At 38.1% G+C, this 24,166-nt stretch overlaps 1 protein-coding gene across 1 annotated transcript; it reads right to left on the reverse strand.

Annotated features, from left to right (window-relative positions):
• Positions 1-1,338: 1,338 nt before the first annotated feature.
• Positions 1,339-2,441, reverse strand: LOC147486911 (uncharacterized). Its single transcript, XM_086573995.1, has 3 exons — positions 1,876-2,441; positions 1,610-1,701; positions 1,339-1,443 (listed from the first exon to the last, which is right to left on the reverse strand). The coding sequence occupies exons 1-3, from the start codon at positions 2,144-2,146 to the stop codon at positions 1,378-1,380; spliced, it is 429 nt and encodes a 142-aa protein (XP_086430121.1). The 5' UTR covers positions 2,147-2,441; the 3' UTR covers positions 1,339-1,377.
• Between the last annotated feature and the right edge of the window lie 21,725 nt (positions 2,442-24,166).

Below are 24,166 nucleotides of genomic sequence, written 5' to 3' on the forward strand. Positions count from 1 at the left end.
CCGCACCTCACAATTTCATACCACATGCCTAGCTCAGAGCGCGCACGCCCTTCTTTTGCACTAGCACAGAGCGCCACTACACCATAACAGGCTATTTGCAACGGCAAAAAACCGTTCCTAATAATTTTCGCAACGCTTTTTAAGTGTTGCAAATATGGCGTGGGCAAAGTGTTGAAAATATTTGCAACGGTTAATAAGCGTTGCAAACAGAATTTTGCAATGGTTATTAACCGTTGCAAACAGAAATTTCTAACGCTTATTAACCGTTGCAGTCATGATTTGTAACGCTTTTTATAACTAGTGCGTAGTTAAATTTAAAACCTTTGCAACGCTTTCTAAGCGTTAGTAATTTGTTAAAAAATATTACCAACGGTTCTTAAGCGTTGCAAAGTTGTTAGTTAATTTTTAAAAAATTAATTTAAAAGTCGTTTGTAACAGTTATAAACCGTTGCTAATGTGTTGCTGATTAAAAAATAATAATTTCTCATATTTTGTAGCGAGACCATCTAAACCTACAAAAAATGAATGACATCCACAATTTTGTGTCACTGAATACCCATAAAATTGAAAAATTAAATAACCTACAAAGAATTGAATTTCAATAACATTTGAAATAACAAGAAAGAACATAAATCAAGGTGAGGCTTGACCGGTCTTTCCTCCCAGTAAAGTAGGGTAGAATTACATGCCATGACAGTGCAAATGGTCAAGACAGAAATCTGTATTCTCCTGCTTATACTTCCTTTAAGAAAAGCAACAGCTAGTCTTCTGTCCAAAAGGTTGTCCTCGGATCTTAACGGTAGGGAGGCCTAGCATTGTTCAACCTGGTTGACTTGCCATTCGAAAGCAATCGAAATTCATAATCATAAATATCTGAGAGACACATATTGTTACAAACAAATTTATGTGGCTATAATAGTATTATTTATCATTGAGGAAACACATGGTCTAATTTAAACACTTACTACCACACTTACTAGAACTGCAATGTGATTTATTTACATTGAATTAGTACTCCGAACAAGTAAATGCATCAACAAATTGAATTGTAAACAAAAACAAAAGTTGACCATTTGCCATGATTATTGTCTACCATATCCCGATTCCCGTGTCTCATCGAAATATCATATGTCTACTTTGCTTGAAAAGACCAGGATGGAGATCTTCTCAAAAGTCAATCATTTTTTTTTCTAAGAAAAATAATTTTAAATTGATGAAAAATCCACAAAAGCATCGTATCTAGTAGTGAAACCCAAAACTCTAAGAATGAGTAATGTAGATTAGCCCTTCAGTTAAACATTCATCCTCAAATATAAAAATTCAACGGAAAATAAGTACCTAGTTCTTGATCTCAGCAGCCATGGCCATAAAAGCTTGTTATACATTTGTAGAACTTTTGGCACTGGTTTCCATGAATGGAATTCCAATTTCATCAGCAAAAGCCTAAACACGTATAAGAATAGATGTCAGAAGAGTAGTTAAAGCTTATGGATGACTTCTTTAGACTATTAATATTCTAAACTGTAGTCAGTTTATCTGTTTAAGGTTGTTATTATACCATATGCTAACAAATGGCTCAATTTTACTGAAATAAGGAAGTCTAGTTTACCTGAATCAAGTAAGCTTCAATAATGCGTGAAAAAATGAGAGAACGGTTGTATCCCCTTGCATCAATAATTTCCAAATTGTTAATCTTGATGCCTGTTAGAAGATTTGCCAATAAGGAATACTGTTAGCGCCATCAAAAAGTTCAAAATCAACACAAACAATGGAAAAACCACTGAAACTTAATTTTTATAATCATGATGTACATGTGTTGCAACAAGCACACAACAAGAACACTAACAAACAGGTATATAGTTTTGAGAAAGAAACCTGGAACTACTCCAAGGTTAAAACCTTTGTGGCAGTATAATCCCATGAACATGAGGGTGCTACTGATCAAGAGGGAGCTGATGCCGAACACGAGGGGGCTGCTGAGATTTCTAGTGCTGCCGAACATGAGAGGGCTGCTGAAGAACATGAGGGGGCTGCTGCGAATTTTAGCGCTGTGGTTAAGGATCAGGAGGATCTTGAGCATGATCATGAGGGCAGTGCTGATGCTGTCCATGAGGGCTCTATGGTACATGAGGGCACTGCTGTCCATGAGGATGCAGAGCGCAACCCGGCAGAGAAAGCTCCGGAGAAAGCTACGGAGAAGGCAGTGGTGAATTCCCCTGCAGAGAAATCTCACCCAGAGTGTGCGACAACTGCAACGTTTGAAAGGGAGTATAACACTGCAGAGAAACACTCTTCAGAGGGAGTCACTGAGTATTTAACTTTAGAGGGTGCGAATTCTGCAGAGGGAGTTACTACTGAGCGTTTTCCCTCTGAAGTGCACACATTGGTAGCAAGCAAATTGCATGAAATCAGGAGGGCAAAGTCAGTAGTGGACCATGTTTTAAAACGCTTGAAAGTAGCTTGTGAGGTGGATGCTACAAGACCGCATGGATGGAGTTACCGCTAAGATTAACAATTCAACAGATCATAAGTAATTAAAAAAGTAATAGTTCAATTTCAAACAACTCACCTTTCAAAGCAAGAATTCTAGAATTAGGATTCATCAAAGCGGAATCAGCAGTAATATGCCTTCTCAATGGCTGATTATGCATACTCATATCAATAATAACAACACTATTCTGCGGTGATGTTTCTCGTACACATATATACTTATCCGATTCCATCGTTACATGTGTAAACGTAATGAATTGCGGATTGATTCCAATACTAGGCATATGGTAAAACATCACTGAAAATTATAGAAAATAGTATTTAGTATAAACAGTATTTAGTTTTACTTTATTAAAACTTTATTTTTTGTTAAATGGTCATACAACATATGGTAAAACATCACTGAAAATTATAGAAAATATCAAGGTTTCAAAAACTAATCATTCATCTATAACCTACATTAAAGACCATCTAGGATCCCATACCGTACTGATGTAATTCAAAACCAAACCAAATGACATCATGTGATGTCAAAAGGAGTCAACAAAAATGGCCAAACACTTCAACCACAAAAAGAACTGGGAAAGAAAAAGAACTGAAATGCTTTGTCCTATAACATTTTCACCAAATACTTCAGAAGCTTCATACTATAATGATGGCATAACAAAAATAGGAACTTTTTAAAAAACAAAGATCAATGCACTGAGAAACATATTAAGTTTCTCTTGGACAGAGTTCACTACAGCCATCTCAACACATATCCCATGCCTTCATAAAATTTGAAGAACAATTTAGTTTTAAAAAAACAAGATTAACAAATGAAAATATAAGATAACATAAAACAAGTGTATTAAAAATACTATGAAAATTTGTAGAGCACACAACTGAGCCACTTGGTTGGACCAACAATTCAAAAAATTCAATGCAGCCACATCTTAAAAACAATATTTTTATCAAAGGTTTGTTTGTTGGAGACTTCATGACAAAGCAAATGCCCCATTGGAAAAATTAACTAAACTTTGATTTTGAGCGGACATTCCTTGAAAAAGACACATTTAGCGTAACATCAACAACAATTCATACCTATTGTCACCAATGAAGTCCGTGGAAACCACATCATCTTCAAGGTGTACCCCAAGATTCCCTTCAACTTACCCTCGGACTCCTCCCCGAGCATTGCAGACTTGTAAGTTAGAGAATACGGGGACTTGATTACAGTTAGTAGTTGAACTTTCATTAAGATGATAAAAACATTACACACAATCCTTACTTGATTGCAGCTTTGATCCGATCATAGGAAGCCTTCTTCTCAAGTCTCACGGTGAGATCAACAACAGAGACATCAACGGTAGGAACTTCGGAAGGCCATTCCAGTGAGCTTTCCATTTAGTCTTTGGCAAAACTTTTCTTACACCTTCATTACCGAGAGAAGACAATACAATTATAAATTATTAAAGCATCAATGGACAATGTAACAAGTAACAAGAAAACAGAAAAATGCTATTCCATAAGGAATAGAACATGTTTTATTACCAAATATTGTAAACATTCTTGGGGATATGGAAGAGTAGTTCAACTAAATACCTTGGCAGCTCGGTCTTTTGGGATGATGTTAAAGGATGCAGACTCTTCCACCTCTCCGATCCTTGCTTGATGGGCCATCAACGATCTTTTGGGTAGCTAAATCAAAATATCATTTAGAAACATACAAATCAATCCCCAAAGAAAAAAAAAAGGAAACAAATAACTGGAAACTAACATCGGTGCCCTCAACTTTACGGTCATGGAGTGGGCAAGTAGTCATTAGACCTTCCACGATTCCAAACCTATCATTGATAACCCGTCATATTATAAAACATGTCATTAACAAAAGAAATCATTTTTTAATAGCAGAGATCCTGAATTTCAGAAAATCTTAACACCATTGAAATATAAACAAACCTTGGCAAGGGGAGCAAGACAGTTGGTAGTGCAACTTGCATTGGAGACAACGTTGATGTCTGACTTGTATTCATTCTCATTGACACTGACAACAAACATGGGAGCATCTGCACTTGGGGCAGAAATGACAACCTTCTTAGCACCACCCTGTGCATTGACAACCCAACACATTTTAGAAAACAATATATATAATTAGTATACAACCATAGTAGAGGCAAACAAGAAAGTCAATACATAAAAACTACACAACCAGGAATGAAATAAAGAAATCCACTTCATTTCAATCCTATCAGTAGAATTTCTTCTAGGAATAAAATAAAATAAAATTCATTTCAATCTTATTAGTAGTATTTAAGTAGATATATATCCAACCAAACAAATTTTAATTACTTTTAAATATCATTATTCTACTCTGAACTGTCACTTCATTTGCATAGACTCAAATCACTGCACATACTAAGAAACAAACTACATAACAACCCCATTTTAGAATTAACCGACTACAACTATTTCATTTCAAAATAGTATCAATAAGAAAACTCCGTTTCGTGGACTATAATATAATAATCCCATTTTTATAAACATTTACAAACCACATAACACAGATCCGTCAATATAAACAAGTATTAGAGGCTAGAACACGAAAGCAAACCTTCAAATAAGCAGCAGCTTTGTCCTTGGTGGTAAACACACCAGTTGATTCAACAACATATTCAACTCCAGTATCAGCCCATGGAATCTCATAAGAGTTCCTACCCAAACAATAAAATAATTAAACAATAAAATCCACGCATGCATGCACGGACACGGACGCTGACTAAAAAGCAGTGGATGGCTTCTCACCGAAGAGAAGAGTCTTCTCATCCTTAACCTTAAGTTCATGATGTAGAGTTCCATCTTATTTAACCAGTAGATCAATAAAAACAAGTTTCTTTTGTCAAAAGCTCACTCCTTTTCAAGTTTTAAGAAAAGCTCACTATTTTCATTGCTAATGGAAATAGAAGAGGAAGGTGAGAAAGTAGTCACCTTAAAAGCGGCAGTGGCAGACTTTCACACAAGATTTCAACGGTTATGACCGTGGGCGCAGCTACGGTAGTGGGAGAGAGGGAGGAGACCTAGTGTAGCAGCGGTGAGAGAGAGAGAGGAGAGAGACTAAAGTTATCTTTTATACTTCGACCGAAATAATAGAGCGCGATTTTTTTTGGTTTCCCTCTTTCGCAAAAATTTTGAAATTTTGATTTGTAACACTTCTAAAACGATTTTTAAGCGTTGGAAATAAATTCATGAAATTCACCAGAATTAAAGCAACACTTAACAACATTACCAACGCTTATATAGCGTTGGCAACTTGCTAATGGTAAATAACCGTTGCAAAGCAAAAAAGGGATGTGTTGCAAATATCCTATTATGGTGTAGTGCGTGCCCACGCCTAATTTCCAGTATCATAGAATTTCCTTTTGTCAGAGTAGAGCGCACCTGCTCCCTGACCTCAACAGACCTTGAGTTCTTTTTCTGGGGCTTTCCGCAGTCACTTCTAGGAGTTCATTAGTGTGTTTATTTGCGATGAAATCTCCTCAAATCATACTGGAGCAGTCCTTTGAAGAATTGCTAGAGAGTGACACCTATGGGTACTGGTTCCGCGACTTAATTGTGCAATCAGGAATGGCAACCTCTAATGGTAGGTGCTGATGAAACTTATTCTTCTGCACTTATTGCTTATTTCTATGATCATTGTAAGTTATTTTATCGACTGGATGGGGAACAAGTGTTCTCTGTCACCATTGATGATGTAACAATGGACTTAAGCAATTTTTTGTTGGCCTTTGCTATTGGACTATCTATGCCTGCTGCCCAAAACTCATGGGGCTATATGGCTGATAATATGTACATCTACAACTATGAGTATTTGCATGAGACCTATGGGGTGGGGATTTTTCGTATAGAGGACCAATGGCAATATAACGTTGACCTTGGTAGCTTGTCCCTTAACATGGACACTATTATGTTCTTTATCATGCTGAATATCTTAGGGGAATGACATTTTTCTTCTGCGAATAACACCACTTGTGACGTATTCCTTGCTCTAGCTGAGGGACGTATCCTCTATGACTTTCCCCAGACCTTAGTGTCTAGTTTAGCACGAGCCCATAGTATGAAGCATAAGTACCTTCTTATGCCTGTCTTGGTTTGCCACATAATGCTATTTTGCTTTCCTGAGTTCTATACCCGTTTCATGGATTGGGTTGGGGTTGACATTGTAAGACTCACCAATTGCATTATACACTCTTTCAGTGCGATGATTTGGCTGGGGTGAAAGCTACAACCTAATTGGGTTGCACCTTACACCCCATCCGACCAAGTGGCGCTTAACAGGTTAGCAAAGGTAGATGATAAATGGTGTGAGGCCTGGCAAATTATCATAGTTTGGCAGGACGCAAATGAACATTACTTTTTTTATAGAAGGGGAGGACAATGTTTCGTGTTGGATATGAGGTAAGTTTTACTTTCTGGTCACGTCTGCTTATGTCCCAAGCAATGTAATTTTTGTTATTCCCATAACGGGTGGAACTCATATAGAGTTCCGTCTATTTTTCTTTATCTATATTAGTACGTTCTAAATTTGTTTTGCAGGTGTTCTAAAATTTTAACGCGTTTCCATGGTATTTTCTATCTTTTTTATTTCTATACTTTTAGGACAAAACATATTTTGTTTTAGGAACAAAACATGTTTTTGTTTATATATATATATATATGGAATAGAAATATATATATATATATTTATATATATACCTATTATATATATATATATATATATATATATGTATAATATGCACTTGTTTTATATTAAAAAAATTAAAAAATATATAAATAAAACGTATTTATACTATGCACTTAGGAATATTGGTATTGTTTCTTTTCCTGTGATGATAGTAGTCTAGAAGTTTCAAGTTAGCTCTTAAATTAGAATAGTTTTTAGAAACTTAGGTTAATATATAGGTAATAGTCATTGCATCTTTCCATAAATATATTGCAAGAGCATCTATATTTGTATTGGCAGTAAGTTTCTGAAATCTATGCTAGAATACTTATTCTACAAATATTGTGAGAATATAGCCTAAAAGCCTCATATAAGTGAAATATCTGAGTAATGACACAAGGGAGAAGTAAATTCCGAATAGAAAAATCACACGTCCACTTGCTTGATCACTATACCATATCCTAAGCGAGAATTTAGGCCATTTTTGGATCGATATAGCCAAAAATTCAAATCTATATAAAATTATTTTTCATTAGTCACCTCTCTGAGCCTTTCTTTAGTCTTTTTATAAACCACAAATCCTTTACCCTTTTACAAAAACAAAATAAAAATAAAATTAGCCTATCCATTTTTGAATGAGTCTGAGAATAGAGATGAAATGAAGAAAATAAAAGAGAAAGACCTGTGGAAAACCAAGAATTTGTTAGTTGCTTCAAATAAGAAAAGAAAAGGAAGTTTCCATACAAAGAAAAAATAATAATAAAATAAATAAAATAAAAAGTTAGAACTCCAAAAATAAAATCAAGGGAGTCAAACACCAAAAGAAAAAGAAAAAAATGGCTAAGGATGGAAACAAAGTGTAGAAGCAAAGTAAGAACAAGATTTTCTCTAGCTACATATTTTGAAGTTCCTATTATCTCAAACTTGTCTTTCTGAATATCCATTTCCTTCTTAAAACCATCACCTAATCTCCCGCAACACCTAATAAAGACCTTTAACTCAATTAGGAATAGGATAGTGTGATATTAAGTGGCATATGTGTTTGATTGACTTCGGCTTCCTTGTACGTCATTGAGTTTGTGAGGAAAAGTGTGCCCACTGGGCACTGGAGTGAGCGAAACTTGAGTGGAAAAATCAGAGTGTTTTTGTCTTGACATATTTGTGAGGACCTTGTTAAGGACGCTATTCCAAAGTTTCAAAAACGGATTTGTTATTGCATTTCATAGTATAGTTCATTATATATATGTTTATCCATAGATAATTGATTATTATGCACGTATTAGCTTAGGTTTCGAATTGATTATTTTTTATTAATTGCTAGTGAGATGTATAGATATATGAGAATAAATAAGTAAACAGTAATTTTATTTCTTAGTCGTTGTAGTATAAATAAAGTTTGTGAGTATTTTCTCTGTAAAACTCTCACGAGGCTATAACTCGTCCACTTGGGAATTTCTAGTAGTTTAAAGCCTTATTGCATATGGTCAATGCAATCACACTTGACAAAACGAGATTAGTTAGAACTCTATTTCTAGTCACTTATTTTAATTTCTCATATTTGCTTGAGGACAAGCAAAATGCTGTTTGGGGGTGGTTTGATAAGAGCCCAAAACTGTAGTTTTAACCCTTAATAATATTACATATAAACCAATTATGTTTATAATAAATAAGAGTTAGTACTGTTTACGTACTTTTGTGTATTTCAGGTTTTGGAATCAATTATGTGAATAAATATGTCACTTTTGCAAGAGAAAAGAGCAAAGGTTGGTTACTAAGAAGTTCTATGGTTAAAGGCCAAGTTTCAAGGAGAAAAAGCATATTTAAAGCCCAGTCAAAGCTAAAAAGGCAAAGTCAACGCGGGCAGAAATAGAGCGTAAAAGTCAATAGAACTTCCGCAGGTCGTATCTTTGGACTCATACCTCAGAATTAGGCCTATTATATGTCAAAAAGACTGGCTCGAAAAGATATTTCTAATGGTCCAGGCCTTGATCAAATAAGAGGAGTAAAAGTGGATGAAAAAGTTGTTGCAGTAATTTCTAGCAGAGAAACCTTTTTCGGACTTAAGTAATTAGGTTTTGGGCTTGATTTAGTGGCCCAAAACATGGCTCCAAATCCCATGCATAAAATTATAAACCTAGCCCTCTCCTATATAAAGAGGACTAAGGCAAAACTCTAACTCTCTCACCCATTAGTTAATTAGTCTCTTGTCTATTAGTTTTTCTTTTTAGTAAACCTAGCTTATGTTATTTAACCTAGCCACCATTAATAAAATTCAAGTTCATTATATTCTTTAATTATATTGTCTTATTCTTATTATGTTTTCCATGATAGTCTAATGAATCTTAACTAAACCTCAATTTGATTGAAGCTTTGATGAAGACTTGATGTGTTAGTATAGAATAATTATTTTTAAGAGTTTAAATCTAGAGGGTAGTTCATTCATCATGAGAATGGGTTTAAACTTTCTCTCATACTAATTATTAGTTGGTTAGAGATGTCATGAATAATTAAGGATAAAAATACCTAACTTTTATGTTGAACCTTGTGTGAAAACATAAAGATTAGGATTGCAATAAAAATCTATACTAGCATGCTAGGGATTAATCAAGGTGGATATCAAATCTCCCTAATCCCTTCTTCTCTCATTCACATCTACGTATTTAATTACCATAGTATAATTTAAAATATCTTAATTAGTTATTCCCACATATTAGTTTTATTAAAAACATTGCTCTCATTAATATTGTTGAATTATTTAAGTTAGTGAAATTATTACGTTCTAAGCAATTAGGAGTGGAACGAATCTTTACTCAAGTTATTGCATGCATAATTGAGAGTAGGAATTTGATCTAATTGTAGATTAATTTAGTATTCTTATTCCTAGTAAAATCACTATTCGTTAGGATAGAAATATGTTATTTTCTAAGAGCAAAACATTCAAACGAACTTAAACGCTCTCCAACGCTCAAACTTTCTGAATGACCAAACACTCACTCGAGCTCAGGGCTACATAGCTCACATACCTCTCACTAGTTCAAAACCTTTATTTCTAGGATTAACTTAGTGTAGAATGCTCTCTAAGAGCAGCATGCTTACTTAAGATACAATGTTCACTTGAGCTCAAAGGGCTTCATAGCTCTAACACTTTTCACTAGTTGAATACATAGAACTCTAGGATTAACTTAGTGTAGAACATTCTCTGGAACATTCAAACCGTTCTCCTGAGCAGTGCGCTCAAGCGCTTCATAGCATCCTATGTCTTCCTAGACAATGGGATATATATTTCTAGGTCAAATACTTACGAAATGTCAAAACAATATGCGACAAACAAATGAACTTGCCTGAACATACTCAGGAAACCAATTCTTCAAAATAGCCAAATGGCCACTTGTGTGGACACCTGTTCCCCACGTCATCAATAACACGAACTGCCCAGGTTAATTTCCCTAGGGTATCATCTTTTAATGTATCTGGGCCACGCCCCAACCATTTCAAAAATGAACTGCCCAGGAAACCAGTTATATTGTTTTACAACAACTTTCAAACATGAATTTAGAGAGAAATATTCAAAAGCCGCACAACTTACACAAAGGAAGAAGAAACCCAGAAGTAGTGATCAAGCACCAGGAGTAACATGTTTATCATCAGCAGGCACGTCAGCTCGCTCAGCAGGAACAGTAAGGGTAGACAGAGTGTTACTAGCATCTCCAGGTATGACAAGCACACTTGTACCTAGAGGCCTACGTTCACGCTCTCCTTTCAATTGAAAGTACGTCTCCTCCAGCAACAAATAATCTTGGCACACTCGGTCATATGCCTACTGAGCCTTTCGTGCAACCGACTTGCAGTGCTTGGCATACTCCATTACTGCACCCAGTCTTTTCTGTAAGTCAAGTATCGAACTGACCATTGACGTCTTCTCAGATATAGCGTCCTGATGCATTTTCCTCGAAACCTCCAGTTCCTTCTTTACCTTTCCCACATCGTTTTCCTCAGCTTCCATAACTTGAGCAGTGTGCTTCAATTTCTGATATCCAGCAAGAAACTAGAAGTAGAAACAGTAATGTTACTCTTACCAATAAGATAGAAAGAGACCAGAGAAGATTAAAAGCTTACCAAACAGCAAGCCATGTCCATGGTCTTCAAAGTCTTATCCAAATCTTGGCCCTCTAGCTCTTCCTTATCACCTTCCAAGACAATCCCTTCCAGGAGACAATTAGCTATGGGTACCGACCCAAAGCTGCAGTCAGATCGTTTCACTACACGCTTCTTCCCCATCTTCCCAGTATAGACGAGTCGCTTCCCAGGTCGCGTCGCCAAGCTGCCTCCCCAATGAATCAGTCTTAGAACTTTCTCCAGTAACAACTTTTTCCTTGCCCGCCACCCCACGGTTGTGAGCGCTCAAGTCGACCCCACCCATAGGGCTCGCGCACTTGAACACTACACTTCCAGTTCGCTTGCGTTAACCAGAGTTAGAGCGACCCGCAGGTTTGGACAGCTTATTGGACCTCAAGTCAGAAGCAACAGCCTTTCGCTTACCCAAGTCGGCCCTACGACGCAACATGAAATCGATCTCGTCCAAAACGAGGGGAGAGCCCTCCCTCTCCCTACCCGTTGGAGAGACCAAAATTCCATCGTCATCACCATTTATCCTAGCCATTCTACACTTCATAGACAACACAACATTCAGCAAAAGAAGCATACAAAATGTAAGGGGGATTTCCCGTCATTAGATGGATGACACATGTAGGGGAAGTAATCCAGGACTATAGATGTCCAGAATGAGATGAGGACCATCGGATTAGTTCTACGAATAAGTGATCTTGTGTTTAGTTGGCATATGCCAAGCACGTGACTGACCGCCTCTAAGTATAATAGTTCTCCAAGTCGTTAGAACAGAGAGAAACTGAGGAGGGCGATCTTTGATGATAAGGAAGGAATCGCGATGGCATATCTTTAAGAGTTACCTTTTAGATATAATTTTCCCATACACGATAGGACATTATGATCAACAAGGAAATCTACCTCTAATAAGATATGGTCCACATTCAGACTTCCATAAGGAGAGGATTCCTAATAGAAAGGTAGAGTCTAAAGATGGAAGGGAACTCACAAGCGGTGAGGACAGCCCTAACCCTAGGACTCTCGAAGCTTTTCCTATATAAGCCATAGGAATTCGCTCATAGGAACAACGCAAGATAGGGTTTGATTCTCCAAAATAAACAAGGAGATACGTAGGTAGCCGCCAGGCGGTTCAACCTTGAACTCACAATCATCTCATCACTTCTCTACTCATTAAAAGCTTCTAGATCACAAGGCACAAAGGAAGATCAGGGGATACTCGGAAAATCCCTTAAATCTTGTGGCGATGTCTGTGGGGACAAAGTAAACATTTGTTCCCAAACGACTGATTTAGTTTTAAAACTCTTACCATTATGATGGCAGGAGCAAAGAAACCAAAGGGTGGCGCAACCACGAGCAGCGTCGCTGTTAAAGAAGAAGAGCATGAGATACCTAAAGGGGGTGGGGGAGAATGCCAGTCACCATGATTCGAATAACCCCCTCCAAAGACCTATGACAAGCACCGACCGGACCACCGCTTGCTCGGTGCGGGCCCCAGGAATAACGCTCAAGAGGCGTCAAGATGGTGAGAATGTTGTCCTCACCAACCCAGAATCTGTTCAGGCTAGTCAGGCAGTACAGGCTCTGGAACAACAAAGAAGCAATCTTGAATGAGAAGTACAGCTACTGAGGCATTTGTATCAATCCGACACAGGGAAGGAGCCACTCATCGATCTTGATAATGACGACCTTCCAAAAGGTGGTCGTGCAAGGAACACAAAGCCTGGGGGTCCAGTTCGATGCGAGACATCTGAGTCGGAATACAGTAACCTAGATATGGACTCAGATACAACATCTAAACCAGAGTCAGCTGACCAGGATTGTGATGTCGACCCTCGACACCGAAAAAGAACTCAGATCAAGAAGCATTCTACCAAAGAAACTGCATGGGAGTGTGAGAAGAATGACCTGATCCGTCAGATGCATCGGATGACAGGCAAGGGGAGAAAAATGCAAGACTCCTTTGTTCAATCCACCATAATGGGGGCATGCAGATCTCTTTTCGCATCTCGAATAATGAGAAAGCCTTACCCCCGGCAACCGAAGTTTAGTGTCTCAAGATCCTAAGGCAAGGATACTTTTGGCCTTATATGCAAAAAAATGCATAGGTTTTCGCCCGCAAATGTGAAAAGTATCAACGATATGCTCTGCTTATCCATGCTCCAGCAACGGAACTGCACCTATTGGCCAGCCAATGGCTATTTGCATAGTGGGGAATTGACATTGTAGGACCTCTACCACCTGCTCCCGATAATGTCAGATTCTTACTAGTCGCAATGGATTACTTCACCAAGTGGATAGAAGCAGTTCCCCTGGTCTTCATTCAAGAACAGGATGTCAGAAAGTTTATTTGGAACAACATTGTCTGCAGGTTTGGCATACCCAAAGTTATCATCTCAGATAATGGGCAACAGTTCGCTAGAAGATTGGTCGCTGAACTCTGCGAGGAGTTTTACATTACCCATATGTTTTCAACTCCAAGGTATCCGCAAGGCAATAGTCAGGCTGAAGCCTCTAATAAGGTTATTTTGGATAACATGAAGCGTAAATTAGATTACGCAAAAGGTTTAGGGTCGAGGAGCTACCTAAGGTCCTATGGGCATACCGAACTACACTCAGACGATCGACTGGTAAGTCTCCATTTTCATTGACCTACAGAACTGAAGTTGTCATACCTCCCGAACTGGTAGCTCCCACTCAGAAGTCTGATGTTATGCACACCCTAGACAATGAGGAGTTGTTATGCAGAGAAATGGATCTCCTAGATGAAAAGCGAGAAGGTGCCACACTGCGTGATAAACTTAAAAACGAATGTTTTACCTACGCATAAGCTACGAAACTATACGCAAGTAAAACTAAAGCTAATTTCTGCTTAATTATCAAAGTTTTCTACTTTCTATGCTATTGCAATATAGTTGGAATAGAAAGTTCGTTCCACTCCTAGTTCTTTAGAATTTATGTTAACTAAGATTATCAGTTCTATCAAAGTCAATGAGAGTACAAATTATATAATTATGCTAACAACGATGGGAAATAACGTAATCAAAATGTTCTAAATAATAAGATGACAATTAAAATACTAAGGGTTGAATCTAGATAAAGAATTAGGGGAATTTGATTCCACCTTAACTCGGCTTAATTTACTAACGAAGAATTGTCGTAATCCGAATTACAATGCTTCAGTATAACAATTGGGTGTTTCTAATCCCTAATTGTTCATGATAATCTCTACCAACTAACAACTAGCATGTGAAGCAATCAAACTCATTCTCATGGTGAACTAATTACTTTCTAGAATGGAATAGAATATTACGACTTATTCTACACTAGCAACAATCAAGCTTTCATCAAGGCTTCTTCAAACCCCTCTAATTGAGGTTTTAGCCTTGATTCATTAAACTATCATTTATATATAAACAATAACAACACATGATAAAAGAATATAAATTTATTTATTTGATTTAAAATGAAAGTCTAATCATGCAAGATTGAATTAAAACTAGTAATGATTATTAACTAAATCTATGAATTGAAGCTAAAATGATTTAATGAAATGAAACTAGAATTATCAATAGCTAACTAATTTTATTGATCTAATGAATAATAACAATAAACTGATTCAAAACTGAATTAAAAAACAAGGTAATAAAACTAATTAATGGAGTCTAAAACTAGATCTCAAACAAGTTATTGGATAATGGCTAAGAGCTAAGTCTTCTCTCTTCAAATGGAGGAGACAAGATCTACTTTTTTGTACATGGGTTGAGGAACCATGTTTTAGGCCGAAAAATCGATCCCAAAACCCAATTTCTTCAGTCCACATAAGGGTTTTCAGCTAGATTAGACTTCAATAGCCTTTTCATCTACTTCTACTCCTCTGATTGGGTCAAGGCTTAGACCATTAGAAATCTCGTTCCGAGCCGGTCGTTTTGACATAAGGTAGGCCCAATTCCGAGGTTTAAGTCCAAAGATACGCTTCTGGAAGTTCTGCTGACTTTTGTATGCTATTTCTGCCAGCGTTGACTTTGACTTTTTAGCTTTGACCGGGCTTTAAATGGGCTTTTTATCCTTAGATCTTGGCCTTTAATCAAATAACTTCTTAACAACTAACCCTTGCTCTATTATCTTGCAAAAAGGGCGCATTTCTGCACATATTCGACTCCAATGCCTGAAATACATAAGAACACGATAACAGTACTAACTCTTACTTATTAATCACATATTTGGTCAAAAAGAAATATTGTTAAAAGGTTAAAACTACAGTTTTGGGCTCTTATCACTGCGCTTAGCTGCCAACCAGCAGATTCTGAAAAGATCATACGACAAGAGAGTCTGGATTCGATCTTTCAAATTTGGAGATCTGGTTCTGCGCGAGATACCAGAGCCCAACAGCAAGCTTGGACCCAACTGGGAAGGACTATACATCATTGACAAGGTTAGTTGAACTGGTTTTTACTATCTATGCACTGTCGAAGGTGGCGTTCTTGTCAAACCATGGAACGCATAGCACCTTCGCAAGTACTATCAGTAAACTTGTTATTTCATGCTTTGTTATGCATTGTTTATTATCTCCAGTTATCAATAAAGTTCTTTACCTTGCAATCAAATTTATTCCTCTTCTTATAGAAGTCTGAATCTATACCATATCTTGTGAGATGTAAGTTTCCTTGTTGATCATAATGTCCCATCGTGTATGAGAAGATTGTATCTAAAAGGTAACTCCTAAGATATGTTGTCACAATTCTTTCCTTATCATCAAAGATCGCCATCTCTAGTTTTCTTCTATTCAGGAACTGTTTATATCAGTTCCTAATGACTGGAATAACTGTTATGTTTGGAGGCGGTCAGTCATGTGCCTGACACATGTCTACTAAATACTCGTGCTAAGCACGAGATCACTTATTCACAGAACTGATCCGATGGTCCTTGTCTTATTCTAGATATCTATAGTCTTAGGTTATTTCCCACACACGTGTCATCTATTCAGTGATGGGAAATCCCCCTACAGATGCCCCCACTCGTGCCAACTAGCACGTGGGCACTTGAAGCGACGCTGCTTTTGGCGCGAGAATCCTTTTCTAAAACTGTTTGTTGGAACTGCTGATGTGCCCAACTAATTAAAGCTCTGATAAGACGGCTCAAACAGACACGCCGTTTCCCGAAAAAAGTAATGATGGCAGTTCCATCCCGAAAAGACGCACCACTTGGGCCATCCTAACCGTCCATCTTATCTGTATATAAAGGATCTGGTGAGAGAACTTTCATTATCTCTTCAACTACCTTTTTCTATATACTGAACCTTTGGATCTTCCGTTAGGGTTTAACCAAAGCTTGAAACTTTTCCTCTTTCTCGATCATGAATCCCAACAGGTCACTTGTAAACTTTGGAGATCTTTCCTGCCTGGAACTAATCGGCAAGAAATTTCACATCCCTGAAGATATCGGTCTTGAGTGGGGTGGTTATCTGATGAGTTAGCCTACAAAGAGGTGGCACTCATCACCATTGGTCAGCTTAGGGCCGGACTTACTCTTCCTTTCCACCCATTGCTAAAAGAGTATCTGATTCACTTCAATCTTGCTCTTAGTCAGGCAGCACCCCTGTTTTACAGAACTGTTATGTACTCTGCCCTTCTTACCAAGAGGCATAGGTTTGCTCTAAACCGTTGGGTGTTCAGTTACTTTTATGAGGTCCAGCGTATTCGAAACCAGTCGTACTATTACCTCATGACCAGAGTCAAGAATTCTCCGATCATCTTTTTTGAGGGGAAGCAGAGTGACGAAGGCTAAGCTGATCCCCACCTTCGTGTGTTGGGTGATGCGTAGGACATTCACCCCTTCGATGTTGATGCTGAGCAAATAGGAATTTCTATTCCCAGAAAACACACCCATGCTCCAACCAGTAAGTCTTCCTACTCAGGTACTTTATAACTTGATATAAGAGTCATTCGCCTGAATATCTTTTGCTATTATTCCTTAGATGATTCTTCCCCTTGGAATCAACTAACTGCAACTGATGTTGCTACAGTGGACATTATCAAGAAGATCCCCAAGGAATAGAGGATGCCTTGGGTGATAGTTCCTGATCCCACCTGTCTTTTTGAATATTTCAACATGTCTACTGAAGAATTGCTGTAACTGGATACTGGTTATTCCCCCTTTGGGATAAACACTGTGAATTCTGGGCGTACAACACTTCCTCCTCCTGTTGATCAGGATGTTGAACTTCTTCCTTCTCCAGTTCAGGATGAATCCTCTTTAATTACTAGAAGAAGAGGAAACTACAAGGAGAAGAGTTCGGAGGCTGTCTCTGGTAATGCGGCGATGTTGGGTTCAGTTCAGGAGCCTGCTATCAGTGATGATTGTGTGATCACTGGCGGGAGGGGCCCTGAACTGCCTCATGAACTGCAGGCGTCCAGTAATTTTAAAAGGGGAGTGCGTGCGTCCAACCGTTCAAAATTGAAGATGTCTGATACCACTTCTGATGTTGCCCCCTCTAGTAAGAAAACAAAGTTTCGCCTTCTCTCTGTTAGTGAAGATACACTTTTTAAAGTTCCTGCTAGTATTCCCCCACCTGTTAAGCCTGACAAGAATGTAGTTGTACCCCATGTAGGGGATTTTTTGAGCTGTCCCTGATTTTTCTCTGTGCCTTGTGATTTTGGAACCTTTAAATAAATGAAGATGGGATGAGATGATTGTAAGTTCAGGGTTAAATCGTCTGACAACTGCCTACGTATCTCCTTGTTTATTGTGGAGAATCAAACCCTATCTTGCGTAGTTCCTAAGAGCGAAATCCCTCTGGTTTATATAGGAAGAGCTTTGAGAGTCCTAGGGTTAGGGCTATCTTCACCGCCTGTGAGTTCATTTCCATCTTTGGACTCTATCTTCCTATTAGGAATTCCCTATTTATGGAAGTCTAAATATAGACCATATCTTTATGAGAGGTAAGTTTTCTTGCTGATTATAATGTCCCATTGTGTATGGGAAGATTATATATAAAAGGAAACTCCTAAGATATGTCTTCACGATTCCTTCCTTATCATCAAAAATTGCCTTCTGTTTAGGAACTGTCTACATCAGTTCTTAACGACTGGGTAACTGTTATGTTAGAAGGCGGTCAGCCATGTGCCTGGAACATGTCCACTAAACACTCGTGATATGCCAGAGATTAGTTACTCATAGAACTGATTCGATGGTCCTCGTCTCATTCTGGACATCCATAGTCTTAGGTTATTTCCCATACACGTGTCATCTGTTCAGTAACGGGAAATCCCCCCTACAGATGCCCCCTCTCGTGCCATCTAGCACGTGGGAGCTTGAAGCGACACTACTTTTGGCGGGAGAATCCTTTTTCCAAAACTGTTGTTAGGAACTGCTGATGTACCCAACTAATTAAGGCTCTGAAAAGACGGCTCAAATAGACACGTCGTTTTCTGAAAAAGGTAATAATTGCAGTTCAATCCCGAAAAGACTCACTGCTTGGGCTCATCCTAACTGTCCATCTTATCTGTATATAAGAGATCTGGTGAGAGAACTTACATTATCTCTTTTACTACCTTTTTCATACTGAACCTTTTGATCTCCCGCTATGGTTTAACCAAAACTTGAAACTTTCTCTATTTTCCGATCATGAATCCCAACTGGTCGCTTGTAAACTTCAAAGATATTTCCTCTCTGGAACAGATCCGTGAGAAGTTCCACATCCCTGAAGATATCGGACTGGAGTGGGGGAGGTTGTCTGATGAGTTGGCCTACAAGGAGGTGGCGCTCATCACCATTGGTCAACTTAGGGCCGAACTCACTCTTCCTCTCCACCCATTGCTGAGAGAGTGTCTGATCCACTTCAATCTTGCTCTTGGTCAGGCAGCACCCCTGTTTTACAGAACTATTATGTACTCTGCCCTTCTCACCAAGAGACACCGATTTGCTCTCAACCGCTGGGTGTTCGGTTACTTTTATGAGGTCTGACGTATTCGAGACCAGTCCTTCTACTACCTCATGACAAGAGACAAGAATTCTCCGATCGTCTTTTTTGAGGGAAAACAGAGTGACGAAGGCTGGGCTGACCACCATCTCCGTGTGCTGGGTGATGCGTGAGACGTTCGTCCTTCTGATAATGATGGTGAGCCTGTGGGAATTCCTGTTCCCAAAAAACACACTCATGCTATAACCACTAAATCTTCTTACTCAGGTACTTTATAACTTGATATAAGAGTCTTTTGCCTGAACTTCTTTGTTATTATTTCTTAGATGACTCTTCGCCCTAGAACCAATTAACTGCAACTGACGCTGCTACGATGGAGTTTATCAAGAAGATCCCTAAGGAACAAAGGATGCCTTGGGAGATAGTTCTTGATCCCACCCGTCTTTTTGAATACTTCAACATATCTACTGAAGAACTGATGCAACTTGTCCCTGGCTTTTTCCCTTTTGGGATAAATACTGTGAATTCTGGCCGCACAATTCTACCCCCTCCTATTGATCAGGATGCTGGACTTCTTCCTCCTCTAGTTTAGGATGATTCCTCCTTAGTTACTAGAAAAGGAGGAAACCACAAAGAGAAGAGTTCTACGGCCACCTCTAGTGATACTACAACATTGGGCCCAGTTCAGGAGCCTGCTGTCAGTGATATGATTGTGTGATCACTGGTGGGAGAAGCCTTGAACTACCTCATGAACTGTTGGCTGCTAGTAATTTTAAAAGGGAAGTGTGTGCGTCCAATCATCATAAGCAGAAGAGAGCTGATTCTACTTCTATTGTTGCCCCATCCGGTAAGAAAATGAGATTTCGTCCTCTTACTGTGAATGAAGAAACCACTGCTGTGACTATCACTTTCCCCCCTCTTCGATTTGGTGATAGGAGGTAGGAGAGTGATGGCATCTCTTTCTCACCTCGATTTCCAGATTCCCCTGAAAGGGAGATGATAGTGGAGATGAGGCATTGGGGACACTCTGATGAACAACCTGTTACCAACAAACATTCTATTAAAGTAGTTGATATTGCGCTTGGAGGTTTGGAAGTTGCACCTCTTCCAGTTGATAAGGCTGAAGCCAATATAGCTGGGACCTTGGACCTTGTGCTCTCAGAGGAACTGTATTAGAGTCATGCGCTCTTCAGAACTCAACATGGTGCCAATAAAAGTGGTTTTTGGCAAGCTGCCTCCCCTAATATCCACTTCCTCCAATGGCTCTAGTGAGGGGGGATCCTCCTTCTCTCTTGGGACCAAGTCCAGGAGAGAGGGATCCAACTGTAATTGCTATTTGGCAGGTGACCCCACCTCTATTTGTTCAAAAGGGAGTGGGGACTGCTTTGTTGCCAAAGCAGAGCACGTTTTGGCAGCCACCTGATCTCCTCTGATTGTCTCAATTTTCCCATGATGTGGGAATTTTAGACATTGGTGATAGGTGTTGGGAATGGCTCTGAGTCTATGTAGCCAGGTCCTGCCTAAAATCATGTGATATGGTATGTTAGTTTTTACCATAACAAAATTTATTATAAAACTTAATGGACCAGTGGCTACAGGTAATTGGATCTCCTCAACTGTGAGAGCCCTGTCCCCACTGAATCCATACAGGTTGGCACTGGTGGCAACCTTCCCCGCATCTGGGATCTGCAACTTTTTGAATGCATCATAGTAAAGTACATCTACTGAATTGCCTGGGTCCACCAATATGCGATGCAAATCATAATCTCCAAAAGGGAGTGTGAGAACCAACGTATCCTCATGTGGGCTTTGGATGTTAAGGCATTCAACTTTAGTGAAAAGAATGAGCAGATCTTTTTGGAGTACCGCGTTGACCTGAGCTCCTGTAGTCAGCTCGCTGTTCATGATCATCATCTGCTTGGCGATGCACATTTGATATCACACACCCTTGTCAGTGACCTGTCCACTTCGTTTACTTGCTTTACCATAAATCATATTTATATGGAGTCGTCCATTGCACGGTCCAGTACCTTGGGGGTCCTAAACTGACATGTTGATCACCTCAGGCTGTACTGCATTTGCATGTTCGTTTGCCACAAATTGCTTCAAATACCCTCTTTCAATCAGATCCTGTAGTTCATTTTTCAGGGTCCTGCAGGCTCTTGTGCTGTGACCCTTACTCTTATGGAACTTGTAGTAGGTTCTCTGGTCTCTGGTACCCAGGGAACTTAGCTTAAGCGGAGCTGGCCATTTGAGGTAACTTTGATTTTTTATCGAGTCCAAAACCTCATCTGGCATTTTGTTCAAAGGGGCGAAGTTTCTGTCCATTGAGGGAAGAGCTTCTTCAGTTCCTTCCACACATGGCTTCTTCTGTTGCTTTCTATCTGCACTACTGGCTGCATTCTGGTATTGCCCTCTGGGCATTCATCCCTTTGGCGACCACAATTGGGGTCTCTCTTTGTTTTTCGAGGGGAGGAATTTCCATTCCCTTCTTGAGGAACTCCAGGAACTGTTCAACTAGCTTTATTCGCTTCTTGACATCTGTTCAAGACATCTTCTTCCCACCCTGCATGAGTTTCAGCCCTGTCAAGAAGTTCCTCTAAATCACGGGGTGGTTTTCTGGAGAGAGATCCGAATAAGGCATTGTTTTCATCCAACCCTTATTTAAAAGCTATTATAGCAATCTGTTCATCACAAGACTCTATTTGGATGGAAATTTCCATGAATCGTTGCATGTAAGATCTCAGTGCCTCTCCATCCTTTTTCTTGATGTTGAACAGTGCATCGATCCATTTAGGTTGATGCTTGTTGGATGAGTACCTGTCTATGAAGGTCCTAAATAGTTCTTTTGAGGACCTGATCTGACGCTCTAGTAATCAGTGGCACCACTGGAGCGTAGATCCAGATAAAGAGGCTTTGAATTCTTGACACATGACATTGTCATATCTCTCGTATTGTCCTATAGTGGCACGATACCTGAATACGTGATCCACCAGATCTGACTTGCCACTAAAGATACTAAACTTCAGTTGTCTGTAACTGATAAAAGGGAAAATGATAGTTTTATCTACAAATAAGCGATGAAACTCAAATGTAAGTAAAACTAAAACTATTTTCTTGCTTATATATCAAAGATTCTACTCTCGTTATCAATGCAATATGGTTAGAGTAGAGAATTCGTTCTACTCCTAGTCGTCTAGATGTGAAGGTTTCCTAGTTCGTGTAAGCTAACAAAGTCGTGAGAGTAATAGAATTGAAATTTAACTACGATGGTGAATCAACAATCAAGATGATATAAATCAAACTACGGAAATACTAACTTGACAATATAGGGAGGAATTAGGGGGATTTGATTCCACCTTAATTCGACTTAATAAACTAACGAAGAATTGTTGTAATCCGAATTGCTATGTTTACGCAAAACAATTGGATCTATCTAATCCCTAATCGTTCATGGTAATCTCTACCAACTAACAATCAGCATGTGAAGCAATCAAACTCATTCTCATGGAAAACTAATTACTTTCTAGAATGGAATAGATTACTACGACATTTTTTATGCTAATCGAAATCAAGTTTCATCAAGGTTTCCTCAAACCCCTCTAATGGAGGTTTTAGCCTTGAATTATTACACTATCATTTCTAACACAAAAACAAATTGAACAAGTCATAATTGAATAAACAATAAACTTTATTAATCTAATTGAACAAGAGGATAATGATTCAAATGAATTAAAACTGAATTTAAAACTAATTTAGAACTAAGATTATGAATAACTAATTATCAATTTAAGACAAACTAAATCTATGAATTAAATATTGAATTAGAAACTAAAACTTGAAATATAAATTAATTATTTGATTCTCAAAACTAAATCTTGTTCTAAAAACTAATTTGATGCTAATTAACTAGATAAAAAACTAACTATTGGATATTTGACTAAGTAAAAACCAAGTAGCTTAAGAGCTAAGTCTTTGTCTCATCAATGCAATATGGTTAGAGTAGAGAATTCGTTCTACTCCTAGTCGTCTAGATGTGAAGGTTTCCTAGTTAGGTGTAAGCTAACAAAGTCGTGAGAGTAATAGAATTGAAATTTAACTACGATGGTGAATCAACAATCAAGATGATATAAATCAAACTACGGAAATACTAACTTGACAATATAGGGAGGAATTAGGGGGATTTGATTCCACCTTAATTCGACTTAATAAACTAACGAAGAATTGTTGTAATCCGAATTGCTATGTTTACGCAAAACAATTGGATCTATCTAATCCCTAATCGTTCATGGTAATCTCTACCAACTAACAATCAGCATGTGAAGCAATCAAACTCATTCTCATGGAAAACTAATTACTTTCTAGAATGGAATAGATTACTACGACATTTTTTATGCTAATCGAAATCAAGTTTCATCAAGGTTTCCTCAAACCCCCCTCTAATGGAGGTTTTAGCCTTGAATTATTACACTATCATTTCTAACACAAAACAAATTGAACAAGTCATAATTGAATAAACAATAAACTTTATTAATCTAATTGAACAAGAGGATAATGATTCAAATGAATTAAAACTGAATTTAAAACTAATTTAGAACTAAGATTATGAATAACTAATTATCAATTTAAGACAAACTAAATCTATGAATTAAATATTGAATTAGAAACTAAAACTTGAAATATAAATTAATTATTTGATTCTCAAAACTAAATCTTGTTCTAAAAACTAATTTGATGCTAATTAACTAGATAAAAAACTAACTATTGGATATTTGACTAAGTAAAAACCAAGTAGCTTAAGAGCTAAGTCTTTGTCTCATCAATGCAATATGGTTAGAGTAGAGAATTCGTTCTACTCCTAGTCGTCTAGATGTGAAGGTTTCCTAGTTCGTGTAAGCTAACAAAGTCGTGAGAGTAATAGAATTGAAATTTAA

The sequence above is a fragment of the Coptis chinensis genome, chromosome 7, assembly GCF_015680905.1.
Source record: "Coptis chinensis isolate HL-2020 chromosome 7, ASM1568090v1, whole genome shotgun sequence".
NCBI classification, from domain to species: Eukaryota; Viridiplantae; Streptophyta; class Magnoliopsida; order Ranunculales; family Ranunculaceae; genus Coptis; species Coptis chinensis.

Excerpts from the sequence above, each read along its gene's own strand:
- LOC147486911 (XM_086573995.1), bottom strand. The coding sequence starts at position 2,146 with ATGGACAGCAGTGCCCTCATGTACCATAGAGCCCTCATGGACAGCATC. Across the intron at positions 1,702-1,875 it reads TAACCTTGGAGTAGTTCCAG|GCATCAAGATTAACAATTTG; the intron begins GTTTCTTTCTCA and ends ATCTTCTAACAG. Across the intron at positions 1,444-1,609 it reads TTGAAGCTTACTTGATTCAG|GCTTTTGCTGATGAAATTGG; the intron begins GTAAACTAGACT and ends ATACGTGTTTAG.